This window comes from Miniopterus schreibersii, assembly GCF_964146895.1.
Source record: "Miniopterus schreibersii genome assembly, chromosome: 3".
Classification (NCBI taxonomy): domain Eukaryota; kingdom Metazoa; phylum Chordata; class Mammalia; order Chiroptera; family Miniopteridae; genus Miniopterus; species Miniopterus schreibersii.
Window position 1 is genome coordinate 99994775 of NC_138103.1, and position 12104 is coordinate 100006878.

The 12104-nt window shown below is 46.8% G+C and overlaps 1 protein-coding gene across 8 annotated transcripts in view; it reads left to right on the plus strand.

The window, feature by feature from the left end:
* Window positions 1–7479: 7479 nt before the first annotated feature.
* NNT (nicotinamide nucleotide transhydrogenase) overlaps window positions 7480–12104 on the plus strand; it is a 77269-nt gene continuing 72644 nt past the window's right edge. Inside the window, exons 1-2 of one of the 8 annotated variants that reach the window (XM_081132400.1) lie at window positions 8642–8984; window positions 9160–9229. Coding sequence is in view for 2 of the 8 variants with exons in the window: in XM_081132395.1 (XP_080988521.1) it covers window positions 8891–8984 (94 nt within the window). In the remaining 6 variants the exon portion in view is untranslated. Of the gene's footprint in view, window positions 7681–7788; window positions 7958–8641; window positions 8985–9159; window positions 9230–9685; window positions 10168–10448; window positions 12024–12104 lie in introns of those variants that run through there. The other 7 variants (XM_081132396.1, XM_081132398.1, XM_081132397.1 and 4 more) reach the window with 7 other exon arrangements.

The following is a 12104-nucleotide window of genomic DNA, read 5'->3' on the forward strand; positions in this document are numbered from 1 at the left end:
GCGGAGAAATAAAATTTTATGTTGACACAAATACCTACCCAAATTTTTATAGCAGCTTCATTCCTAATAGCCCTAATCTGGAAACAGCCCAGATGTTCTTTAATGGGTGAATGGTTTAACTGTGGCACATTCATACACACACACACACACACACACGAATGCATGTTAAACTAAGGTAACTGGATTCTATAGTCAAATTTCTGGATGTGTCTTGTAGTTATGCAAGATGTTACCAGTGGGGAAAGCTGGGTGAAGGGTAAGAGATCTCTCTGTATTATTTCTTACAGCTGCACATTTACCTACAATTATCTCTAAAGAAAAAGTTTTAAAAACCAAACACATATAAACAAACCTTATTCCACCTGTTCCACCACTCCCAATTCTTTCCCTAGATCATTCCAGTTCACTCCTTTCTGCCCAAATCATCATAGCAGCTTACACATCAATATAGATTAGTGGGAGTATCGTTTAACGAGAGAAGAAAATTAGCTGATGTGTTTGTTCTCTTGGGCCTCATTTGTGTAAATTACCTTCCTCTCCTAGTCTCTTGGGTGTGCTGTGAAATGCAGTCCCAGCCAGTCAGCACTTAACTCCCATCTGGGTTAGAGTGCCAGTACATCTTTGAGTCCGAGATAGTCAGGAATGCTGCTTGGGGATCTTACCTAGTGCACTTACCTGTTTAATGTTGATCTCTTAGCTGGACTGTAAATTCCATGGGGGTAGGAATTCATTCATTCACTCACTCATTCATTCATTCCATTCTCATTCATATAGTCAGTATTTCATTCATGTAGCGAATTCCAGAAGGATAGGAATTCATTTAGTCACTCTTTCATTCATTCAGTATTCTGAACCAGACCCGGTTCTACAAGCTGAGGACATGCAGGAGTATGAGGTTAGTAGTGTGAGGTGTGCAATACTAGAAGCAGAAAGACCTATTTGGTGGCTTTCAGAGAAATTCTGGAGGGAGAGGATGATACTACTAAGGTAGTGGCAGTGGGCGTGGAGAGAAAGACCAAATTAAAGATGGCCAGGAACAAGTTGACATGTGTGCGAGGCTCAATGGGAAGCCAGAGATAAGGATGACTCCCAGATTCTGACTTTGGTGCCTCTGTCCCTAAGAGCGGGAACACAAGGGACCAGACTGTCGCTACAGAGGGGACACTCACTAAGTACAATTTGGACATTTCATTTGGCACCTGGAACATCCAAGTGGAAATGCTCGGTGGACACTTAGTTTGTGGAGCTGGAGTTCAGAGGGGTGTTGCCTAGAGTCAGAGATTTGATGGCTGGAGCCACGGGAAGAAATGAGGTTAATCAGGAAAAGTACAGAGAGGCAAGAGAGCAAAGAGAAGCACCGCTTTTCATGGTTGAAGGAGAGGGGCCTGTTTATGTCTGTTTACACAGGATTGAAACTGAGAGAGGCCAGTGGTGATTAGGAGGCTAAAGAGGGAGATCCCAGTAGTGTCAAGTGTTGCAGATATCAAATAAAACAGGATCCTAACGGATAGGCGGAAGCACACCATTTCCTGAGCTTCTACGCTCGTCACCTTGGTGGCTGTGTCCTGCTTGAACGAACGTCCCCTGGGAACGAAGTCCCCTTCACCAAGCAATCTTCTGATTATAACTTGACTGTCTGTTAAATTTGCATTTTGAAAGAAGGGGCTGAGAGGCTGTTCATGGTTTAAGCTAAATAGAGAAAGAAGTGGAGATGAAAGGTAAGTAATAGATTGGAAGAGAAGGGGGACCAAGAGACAGAAACAAGGGTCTTGGATAGGGAAGAAAGTGGTGGTCGGAACATGAGACATAAGAAATGAACGTTTTAGAGGAATTTCTGGATGAATAATTACAACAGGCAATATCCTAGTAATTGCACAATTCAACTGATTGAACCAAAGTGCTTGCTGGCCAGCAGCAAGGTAATGCAATTGCTGGAAATGCTATTTTCAGAGTCCTAATTTAGCATCTGAAAGACAATCAGGAACATCAATGTTTAATGTATAAATGTCAAGTAATGGTCTTTCACTATCAGCGTGTTCTGGTTCCCTATCTGGCACCGTCTATTCACACCGTTGTTGGCATGAGGTCGAAAGCCAGGAGCTTCTTTCTGTTTCAGTTCCTACAGGACACCCCCAATGTTTTTCTTCCTTCTAGCAGATCTTTGCTGACTGCCTAATAAAGCCAGATTCCTTGGTGTTGATGCTCTATCAGTAAATAAGATGCAATGTCTATCTTCAAGAATCTTATGTGTGGCAATCAGAAAATAATAATCAGGCAATAATAATACAGAACTATAAATGCTATAATTATGTTAAAACCTCTGAATGGGAGGGCACCTCACTCAATCTTGGGCAGTCAGGAAAGGCTTCTGTGAGAAGGTCTCATGTCAAATGAAATATAGGAGTAGTAGGTATAATCAGGGCAAATGAATGGGGAGGGGACATAAAGGGGACTCAATGTTCACAGAGGCATTTTTCTCTCTGAGGGGACCTGTTTTCCTTGCTTCCCTTGGTACTTCATCTCCACACACCAGTCATGCCCTCCCTAGGGAACACTCTTCCCCGGCAGGGGTCACTGAATCAGATCTGCATGTAAATCTCAGCAATATCTCTTCTCTTTTTTTCTGGTGAAAAAGGAAAGAGGTTTATTCAAGTGCTGGTTACCTGAGGAGACGGGGGACTCTTGTTGCACAGCCCATCTCAACATCTCAGTGCAGGCAGGGAGAGGCAAAGCAGAACAAAGAGATCAAGGGGAGGGGGTTGAAAAGTTCTCTACATGCAGCCAGCACAGCCCATTCTGATAAGCACCTTGATACCGGTCAAGTGATGGTCTAGTGTGTGTCATCCTGGCCTTCATTATCCTGGCTCTTCCTCATCCTAGTTCTACATTGAAGGTCTGCAAATCTCCTGGAACTGGGATGGCTGAAGGTTGGAGTGTGCATCTTCTGAAGTTAGTTCATTAAAGCTGTAGAGTGTGTTGTTTAAAGTGTAGATTGCTGGGGTCCTGCCCTCAGAGGTTCCTATTTAATAGATCTGAGTTAGGGCCCAGGAGTAAGCAATCCAGGTGGTCTCTGGTTTCCACCACTTGGGTGCAGGGACCCAGGTGCTGGGGTGAATATGGAGGCAGAGAGATCACCCCCCCATTCCCTAAGGTCCTCACTTTGGGCAGGGCTGATGGCCCTAAAGTAGATGGACAGGCTGTGGGTGGCGTTGGAAGTGGGACTGGTCCCTCAGCACCCACCTATCTGAGTCTCATGGAGTCAGCTGGGGGGGACCCATGCCCTACCCTCCACCCTCCCACTTCCCCACTTCCCCACCCATGGCCTGGTGGGGTGCTTCAGCAATATCTCTTCTTGATGTGACTTTACATGGCCATTTCCCCTGTTCTCTGGTAAGATAGTAAATTACAGAAAACCATCCCCTCCCCAGCACAAAATTCTAGCTTTTTGAAAAGTTCACATAATTCTAAAGTACAGGGTAGTCCTGGCTGGGTAGCTCAGTTGGTTAGAGCATCCACCTAATAGGCTAAGGTTTAGGGTTTGATCCTAAGTCAGGGCACATACAAGAACCAACCGATAAATGCATCAATAAGTGGAACAACAAATCAATGTTTTTCTCTCTCTCTCTCAAATCAATATATTTTTTAAAAAGTTAAAAAAAAAAAAGACACAAGTTAGTGGATTTAAGGGTCACCCTAAATCCAGGATTATTTTATCTTAAGATCCTTAACTAATTACATCTGTAAAGACTGTATTTCCAGATAAGGGTGGTCATGAATTTTGGGGGGACACTATTTAACCCACTATGAGGGCCTTCTATGTTTAGGGGTACTACAAGGTAAAGAATGGTTTTGCTGTTTTTTGTTTTTGTTTTTAAAATATGGGTAGATTTACCAGTTCTTGAGTTTAAAGTAAAAATCCAAATTATTTGGAGGAAGCTCAGGTGAGTGTCATTTGTACTGATAATTAGGAGAATTTCCCTATATAATTGTTTTACATTTTCTTTTCTATTTTTTTTTAAGTATATATACTGCCAAAGTGAGAATTTTTCCTTTGACTTTTAAATATATAACTATGTATCATACATAGTTATCATCAAGCTCCTTGATTATAAAACTCCTTAATAGCAGTTACCATGTTTATATATTGCATTTGATGAAAACTTTAGTTCAAATACACTAACCAACTGAGAGACCTGGCCAGGGCAACTAGGGTCTTTTAAAAAAATAATATTTTTATTGATTTTTCCTTTTAGAGAGAGAGGAAGGGAGAGGGGGAGAGAGAAACATAGATATGAGAGTATAACATCCAGTGGCTGCCTCCTGCATGCTCTCTACTGGGGCCTAGAGAGAGAGGAAGGGAGAGGGGGAGAGAGAAACATAGATATGAGAGTATAACATCCAGTGGCTGCCTCCTGCATGCTCTCTACTGGGGCCTGAGCCTGAACTTGCACTCTGGGGCATGTGCCCTGACCTGGAATCGAACTGTGACCTTTTGGTACACAGGATGATGCCCAACCGTGTGTGTCACACTGGCCAGGGCAACAAATGTCTTTGTAAGAGAAAGAAGAGGGAGATTTGGGCACAGAGAGGAGATGGCCATGTGACAAGGAGGCAGACATTGGAGTGATGTGCCTACGAGACAGGAACACCAAGAATTGCTGACAATCAGCTGTCTGCAGAAGCTAGGAGAGAAAGAAGCTTGGGACAGTTTCTCCCTTGGAGACGCTGGAGGAATCAACCCTGCTGACACACAGGTTTTGGACTTCTGGCCTCAGAACCATGAGGGAATACACTGCTGTTGTTTTAATCCACCCAGTTTGTGGTCCTCTGTTGGAGCTGCCCCAGGAAATGAATATAGCCCCTGTCCGTCACCATCTTCCAGGCCCCGAAAGGTATCATTAAATAAATAATTTCTTTATATTCATTAAAAACACAGATTTTTATGATTGGCACTTTACTAGATGGGGGGAAAAATACCCACAAAGGTGCACCAAGGGCTAGTTCTCAGATGCTCAGAACAGTTCCAAACATGAGCTGATTCCACTTCAACTTAAACTACCAATTATTTAACTTTGTGTTGGCTGATTAATATCAGTTCTCCCAAAATCTCTAATTAATTAACTAATGTTGATTAGTGTAAGTTCATGTGGTTGGTTAACATTTGTTTCCTAGGATCAAACACACTCTTCATTGGTCTGCTTGGGAGAAAGACGAGTGTTGAGGTTGACATTAGAGATGGCTGCCTTAAAGTCTGTCAGCGTCTCCATTATTAAAACCCCTGCCTCAATCTCAATGGACTTGTTCACTTTGTTAACAATTACTTATAAAAGGGGAGCTTGAAACAGTAAACTGCTGATAACTGTTTAACATAACCACAATGAAGACACATTAAATTGGCCTGTTCTCTGGCTGGTTTTAAGGAGGAGATGCAGGGTTTCGGTAGCAAGTCTTTGGAATTCAGCTTCTGATCACCTGTCTTCTCAGGCTCAGTCCACATTTTGATTTTGGCTGTTGGGCTCCTCTCTAGTTTGAGGCTTCAAAGAAGACCCTGATGGTGTGTTACATTCTTCTAAAGGTGTCATCTTTTTTTTGCTTTTGATAGATTAGGACTCTAAATATTAAATATAGATTATGCTCTCTTTAAGCATTTGTGGGTACACAGTCTTCTAAATTTCAGAGGGTTCAAATTTTAATGTGTACCCTAATTTGGAAGTATATTTAAAATTTAAGTATCCAACCTTAGAACAATGTGTAATGAGAACTTGCACATATGTGACTGTTACGGTTTGGTGGCCCTGAAAGCCAAGGAGGAAGGAGCAGATGTCAAAATGGACAAAGCCCTCACAACCTAGTGGGGATATAAAATCTTTGCAAGAATTTTATCCAAGACAGTGGCTAAGATTCAGAAGCAACTAATTTACAAACTTTTGGAACTTAATCCAATTTTCTTTGGGGGGCTCCTATGAATACATTGTAATTACTATGTAGGAGTTTGAGGCCTAAAACAGAACCTTCCAAATGACAAATGTTTTCATAAGAGCAATGGTACCCTAATTATGTTGGACAAAGGAGCTGAATGAATTTAAAAAATTACCATGTGCTTATTATTTAATAGAATAAGTGAAAAGTTGTATGTCATCTTTGGATTTGTTCTCATGTGGTATCATCATAAGAGAGTCAAATTAAGTAACCCATTGAACGTTTCTTTAAGCCACTGTTTCTCAGTCTTAGAACTGCTGACGTTTGGGGTCCCTACTTCTTTGTTGTAAAGGGCTGTCCTCTGTAATGTTGAGTGTCTGGCAGCATCCCTGGCCCCTACCCACGAGATACCTCCCCTTTCCAGTTGTGACTACCAAACTGTCTCTAGACACCATTGGACAAAATTGTGCCCACTGATGTTTAAGCCTTGAAGAGAAAAGAAGCAACCCCCTGACACTGACACACACACACACACACACGTGTGTTAAAACAAGGGCTTAGTTTCCCCCCCCCCCCAGTTTTATTGAGATATAATTGACATGCAGACCTGTCCATGTTGAAGGCACATAGCACAATGATCTGACTTACACATATTGTGAAAGGAGCTTAGTTTTAATACTTTTCAGTTACTCCTGACTCACGGTACCTGCGGTATCTGCAAACTGTCCCTCTGGTGCACTTCTCGAGGCTCATTATTTTCAAACACCAGGCTGTGTCTCTTCCTGCCTGTGAACTCTTCTAGGACAGGGACATGTTTTTTACCTTGTCTGGATGGCAGTGTGAGTCCATTAGCTGAATGACCTCTGTGCTGGTGAAACACAACAGATGTTCTCAAAATAAAGGTTTCTCTAAAATTATTTTTAGAATATGTAATATCTGTTTTAGAGTCATAATTATTTTGTGAAATATCACGTCAGATATTTCAATTAAAGTAAAAAGCAGTGACCTACCTCACTGGGCTTCAGGACGGTTCAGCTTTAGGTAAATGAGCCATTTTATGCTCCATAATTCATTCCTCCTACTTTTAATCAGAAGACACCTGCAGACTAAGTAGCCTAACTACGTGCAAGGAACAACTAAGTCCTTATGCTTGGAGTCCTTTAATAGTTTTGCTGAAATCAGCCAAGGCCTGGTGGGGACAACTTCCCCACCAAGGGCACTCTCCAGCCGCTGGATACTAACTTTAGCACACGGCTTTCTCGGTGCCAGCCTTTGGAAGGCGAGCACGCAGATGTGTCTTAATTTTCGGGTCCTCAATATCTTTTCGGAGGAACTTACCTCTGCTCTGGCCAGAAAGGAAAAACAACGTCCCGATTCCCGCCCTTCACCCCCCGCTGGCTTCCTTCCCACTTTCTTTTCGGTGCTCTGCTGTTCCAGAAACTCTGATTTTTCCTAGAGAGGTGGAGGCAAGTCAGGCACCAGGAGTGGAGTTACATTACCCTCCGATGCGTCCTGGTGGGCCGCTGGGGAGGAAATCACACTTTGTAACTGGCTCTCCAGGGACAGAGATCAAATGCAGCCCAGAAAACTCCAGCGCCCGGGTTTGGCTCCAGCCTTGATTGACAAGGACGGGCCCCGGGAGAGCGCGGAGGCGGGGCGGGGGGCCGCGGGGCGATCCGAGACAAAGAGGTTGCGGCTGCCGCGGAGGACGGTGCGCGGCCCTCGGGGGCACCTGGCCTGGGCGCGCGGAGGGGGCGTTGGGTGAGGGCGCCGGGCGCTGCAGGCCCGGGGCGCGCGGGCCGCGGGCGGGCGGAGGGGGCCGGGCGGGAGCGGGGTCGGCGGCGCGGGGGCGCGGGCGGGGGCGGGGGCGCGGGGCGGGTGGGGGCCGCGTCGCCGTCACGTGGCCGCCTCCGCCGGGTTGGGGCTGTTCTTCCGGGTTGGAGGCTCAGCGGCGCGGGGCCCCAGCCCGGGTCGGCCAGCGCGGCGTCCCCCTCGGTCCCCCGAGCACCGCCCGCGACTGCCCGGCCTCCCCGCCTAGGTGAGCGCGGCGGCGCGGGCGCGCGCCCAGGGCGCAGCTGGCTGGGGAAGGGGCGCCGCGGGGGAGGGAGCGCGGGGCTCGCGGCTGCGATCGGGGTCGGCGCGGGGAAGGGGACCTGTCAAGGAGAAGGGGGCGGTGTGGGCAGGGACCCCGGCGCCCGCAGGCCCGAGGCGTGGGCGGGGAAGGAGAACCGCGCCTGCAGGGCCCCCTTTCTCGTCTCCAGCTGGGGGCGGGTGGAGTCTTACTGGGTCCCCGTGGAGGGCAGGGGGCGAGGCGGCAGCTGGGCAGATGCAGGTCCGGGGCCTGTGCGGGGTGGCGGGGGTCGTAGGGGTCACTTGGGCCCACCAGATGGGAGGAAGGAGGGAGGTCATAGAGGACTCCCGATAGGGGTGCACCAAGAGAGGTGGCAGCTGGAGGCCCCGAAATTGTGCTTGGACCTTGATGGGATGCGGGGTGGGTGGCTGGCTGGCTGCAGACGCAGGAGGTGGCGAGGGAAAGTTGTGAGCGTTTGCGGGGCGCGCTGCTGGTGGTCCCGGCAAACAAACCTCTAGCCGGCAGGCGTGCGGGGAGGGGCGGCGGGGGGCAGGAGGGGGATTCGAACTTGGGGGGCGGAATGACATATGCAGCCTCGGCCAATGGGCGTCGGGGACGGGTTATAAATAGCGGTCCCGGGTGATGCCAGCCGGTGGCGGTGGAGCTCGCGAGCGGGGGGCGGCGCCGGGGGTCTGGGGAGGTCACGCCGCCGCCGCTCCAAGTGGTGCAGGGAAGGGCGTCCTTGGGGGGCACGCCTGGCTTTGCGCGCGCCTTGTTTACGCGTGCCCGCGTCCTCCGCTGGCCCGGGATGCCCGGCCGTCCTTGGGTGATCCGTTTTAGGGAGCCTGGAAAGGACGCTCTACTCGGGCAGATGGGGCTTGCCGGCCGCTTTTATTTGAAATGTGCCCTTCTTGGCCTTGGCGCCCCTGTAACTTGGCAAACCTCGGCTGTTTCTTCCTGGATGGACAGTTGAGGATTACTTTCTTACCAGCAGGTGCGCCCAGGGTGGTTACCTTTGCTTAGTTTCCCACAAGGCTACAGAATTTCATTTTCAAACGAAGTTTCCTGAAACTCCTCGGAGGCTCTACTGTAGATACCCAGGCTTCAGGTTGCCCAGCCCTGGTGGTTGGCTCCTTCAGGCAAAAAACACTTGTTGATTTCCTTTATAGTGTGCAAATCGCCCCGCCCGAGGTAATACCAAAGTGAATATCCTTTTATTCCCCACAACAGCCCTGTAAGGTAGGTGCTATTATTATCGTTTTCGTTTTAAAGATGAGGAAATTGGGTGCAGAGAAGTTACGTGACTGACTTGCCAAGGTCACAGCCAATATGTTGCAGAACCGGCCCTTAGGATCCGCAGTCCACCCTCTTAGCCTCCCTGCTGACCTCTCTCTCAGGTGCTTGCCCTCAAGGATTTTGGTATCAATTAGGGGAGATAGCCAAACAGTTTACATTAGAGGGGGCCATATGAATGCCATACTAATCCCCCTTTTTTTTCTATTTTGAGTTGTAAAGTTTCCTCCAGTTGCTTGAAAGCTTTAGAAGCACATGGGTAATAAAACAGCAGAGAGTTTTAAAGTGATGCTATCGGAAAATGTGACGATTACGAGGGAATACTATCTTTGGTAACATTTACCAGCTTGTAATAACATGATTCAGATACTTATTCTCTGAATATCTTTCAGGGTCATTTGTATTTGATTTAGGCTTAGTGAAAGGACTGCGCTTGACAGTCAACTACTGACTGTGCTGTATGTTCGTAACTCGAATCAAGTGGAGTTTTGGGAAGAAATGGACTCCTGAAGGCTTTGACCCTGTTGGCATCTGATGCCAGGGATCTATCTGCTCAGCATCAAACTACCATTTGCCAAGTAGGCAGGGCAGATCTTCCAGACTCCAGGCCACGAAGTAGGACTTCGGCTTTAAAGCACTGCAAAAATCTCATCCAATGTAACATTTCTAGAGCCTAACAGGCGAGCTTTCCTGTGCTCCTTTCCCGGAGGAGCAGACTGAGCACAGGTCCAGGTCCAACAGCGAGTGAGTGGCAGACTTAGAAGTACACGGGCTCTGTTATAGCTGGCTTTGCTTTTTCGCTGATGAGGTCTGGGCAGGCCTTGTCAACGCCAGGAGAACAGCGTTTGTTGGGGAGCTGGGATGATCCAAGAAGAGAAGCTAGGGTAAGTGGGAAGGTTAGGAGTGGTATAGAAAATCTCCCTCAAGACAAGAGTTACCTTTTACATATCTTTGTATCTCCCTTGGTTCTTGGCATAGATTCCTTGAATGTTTTGAATGAGTAGCTGAGTATCGAACTCGTTTGCTCTGCACTCTCCGCCACGAATGACACTAGAAGTGACCTATGAATGAACAAGGAAAGTATTTATGGGGTTCGGGAACGCTTTAGGACTGAAATGAAAAGACACATGTGGAAACACTGAAAATAGAAAACCTTCTATTCAAATGCAAAGGATTACTCATGTACATTTTTGATGGCGTGCCTAGACACGTCTTGCATGTGCCCTCTGCTCTTTTTGTTCACTTAACTCTCTCCATCTCCAACACCTTACTCTTACCCTTCTTCTTTTTTTTTTTTCAATGTTTTATTTATTGACTTTAGAGAGAAATTTTATTTATTGGTTTTATTTTTTTGATTTTGTTCTTCCACTCACTTGTGCATTCCTTGGTTGACTCTCATATGCACCCTGACCAGGGGTTGAACCTGCGACCTTGATGTATCGGGATGAAGCTCTCACCAACTGAACTACCAGGCTAGGGCTTTTCCCTTCTTTTTTGAGCCCTATAGGAGGACATGACTTCCTTTGATCCCGCCAGGAACTTTGGACTTGGTTGCTCTGGTTTGTAGCGTTCTGACTTGTTGACGTTTCTTATCTCCAAGCAAACCTGTTTCATTTTGAGTCTTCAGATGCTGCTAATGGCTGTGCCTCTGAGTCTCAGCCCTCGGTGCGTGCTTGTTGCATGAAAGGGCATCTTAAAAATCAGCGCCACCTGGATGGAGGATTTCCATTCTCCATGTTGCTTTCTGGTATTTGCAAGAAGTTGCTTCAGGGAGTTGTGGCAGCAGTGCTGAAATTAAAAAGGAGCTAGACCCATTTTTAGAAGGATGTGTATGGACTCTGCTGGGATTGGGTGCTGGGCACTGCGGGGGCCCACATGATGGGTCAGAATGTAAATGGACAGTTGGGGGAGTCAGCTGAGCGTAACGGATAGGGTTCCAGGTCCTCTGCTTCTTCAGAGCTTTGAAGGAAAGAAAGGAAGGATGGGGGGAACATTGGGAATCCTGGGGATGATGGGAGCTTTCCACGAATCCCTGGGGATCTGCCAAGGAGAGCAGAGGAGTAGCCACTAAAGCCTAGGTCAGTAACAGCCAAGGTCAATGACACTTCACCCAGCCTGGTTAGAGCTGGCAAAAAGTGGCCACTTGTGAGGACCGACCAGTGACGTGACAGAAGAGCCCATAGTTGCACCCTAATCTGCAAGCACAAACTGGAATTTTCCTTTCTTTTTTGTTGGAGTCATATCCACATGTTTAATATTCTTGAGATGTGCACCTGGCAGACATGAGCCTGTGTTCATGCAGCCTCGGTTCGAGGGTTCTCACAGGGTGAGCATCCTGCCTCACTTAATAGGATGCGTGTTTTCTGTGCAGTGCGGCATCTAAACAAGTTGCTGCTGTACTGCACAGTCGTTTAGACAATTTAAGGGAAGTCCAAGGGTGACTTTGATTATATACAATTTTTCCTGGACATGCAGACTTAGAAATAACTCATGCAAGCTGAGACTGGGCTCTAGCAATTTTTTTTTTTAACTTTTGAGCTACATTAAGGATCAATTAGACATACGTGATTTAGGCTCTGAATTGAATAGTGAGTTTATAACTACAGTTTAAGAGGGAAAGCGGATTTCAACTTTAAATACCTGAATTGGGAACAAACTTATGAAGCATCTTCTCTAAGTAAAAGACTTGGCAAAGAAGTTCAATCACATGGAACTGCTATATTCCAAGCTCTTTGGATTAGTATGTTTTTTTTATGTCTTGCTGTTCAAAAGACAAAGTACGGTATGTTTTTCTCAGCACATACATATTTTATTCTCTTTC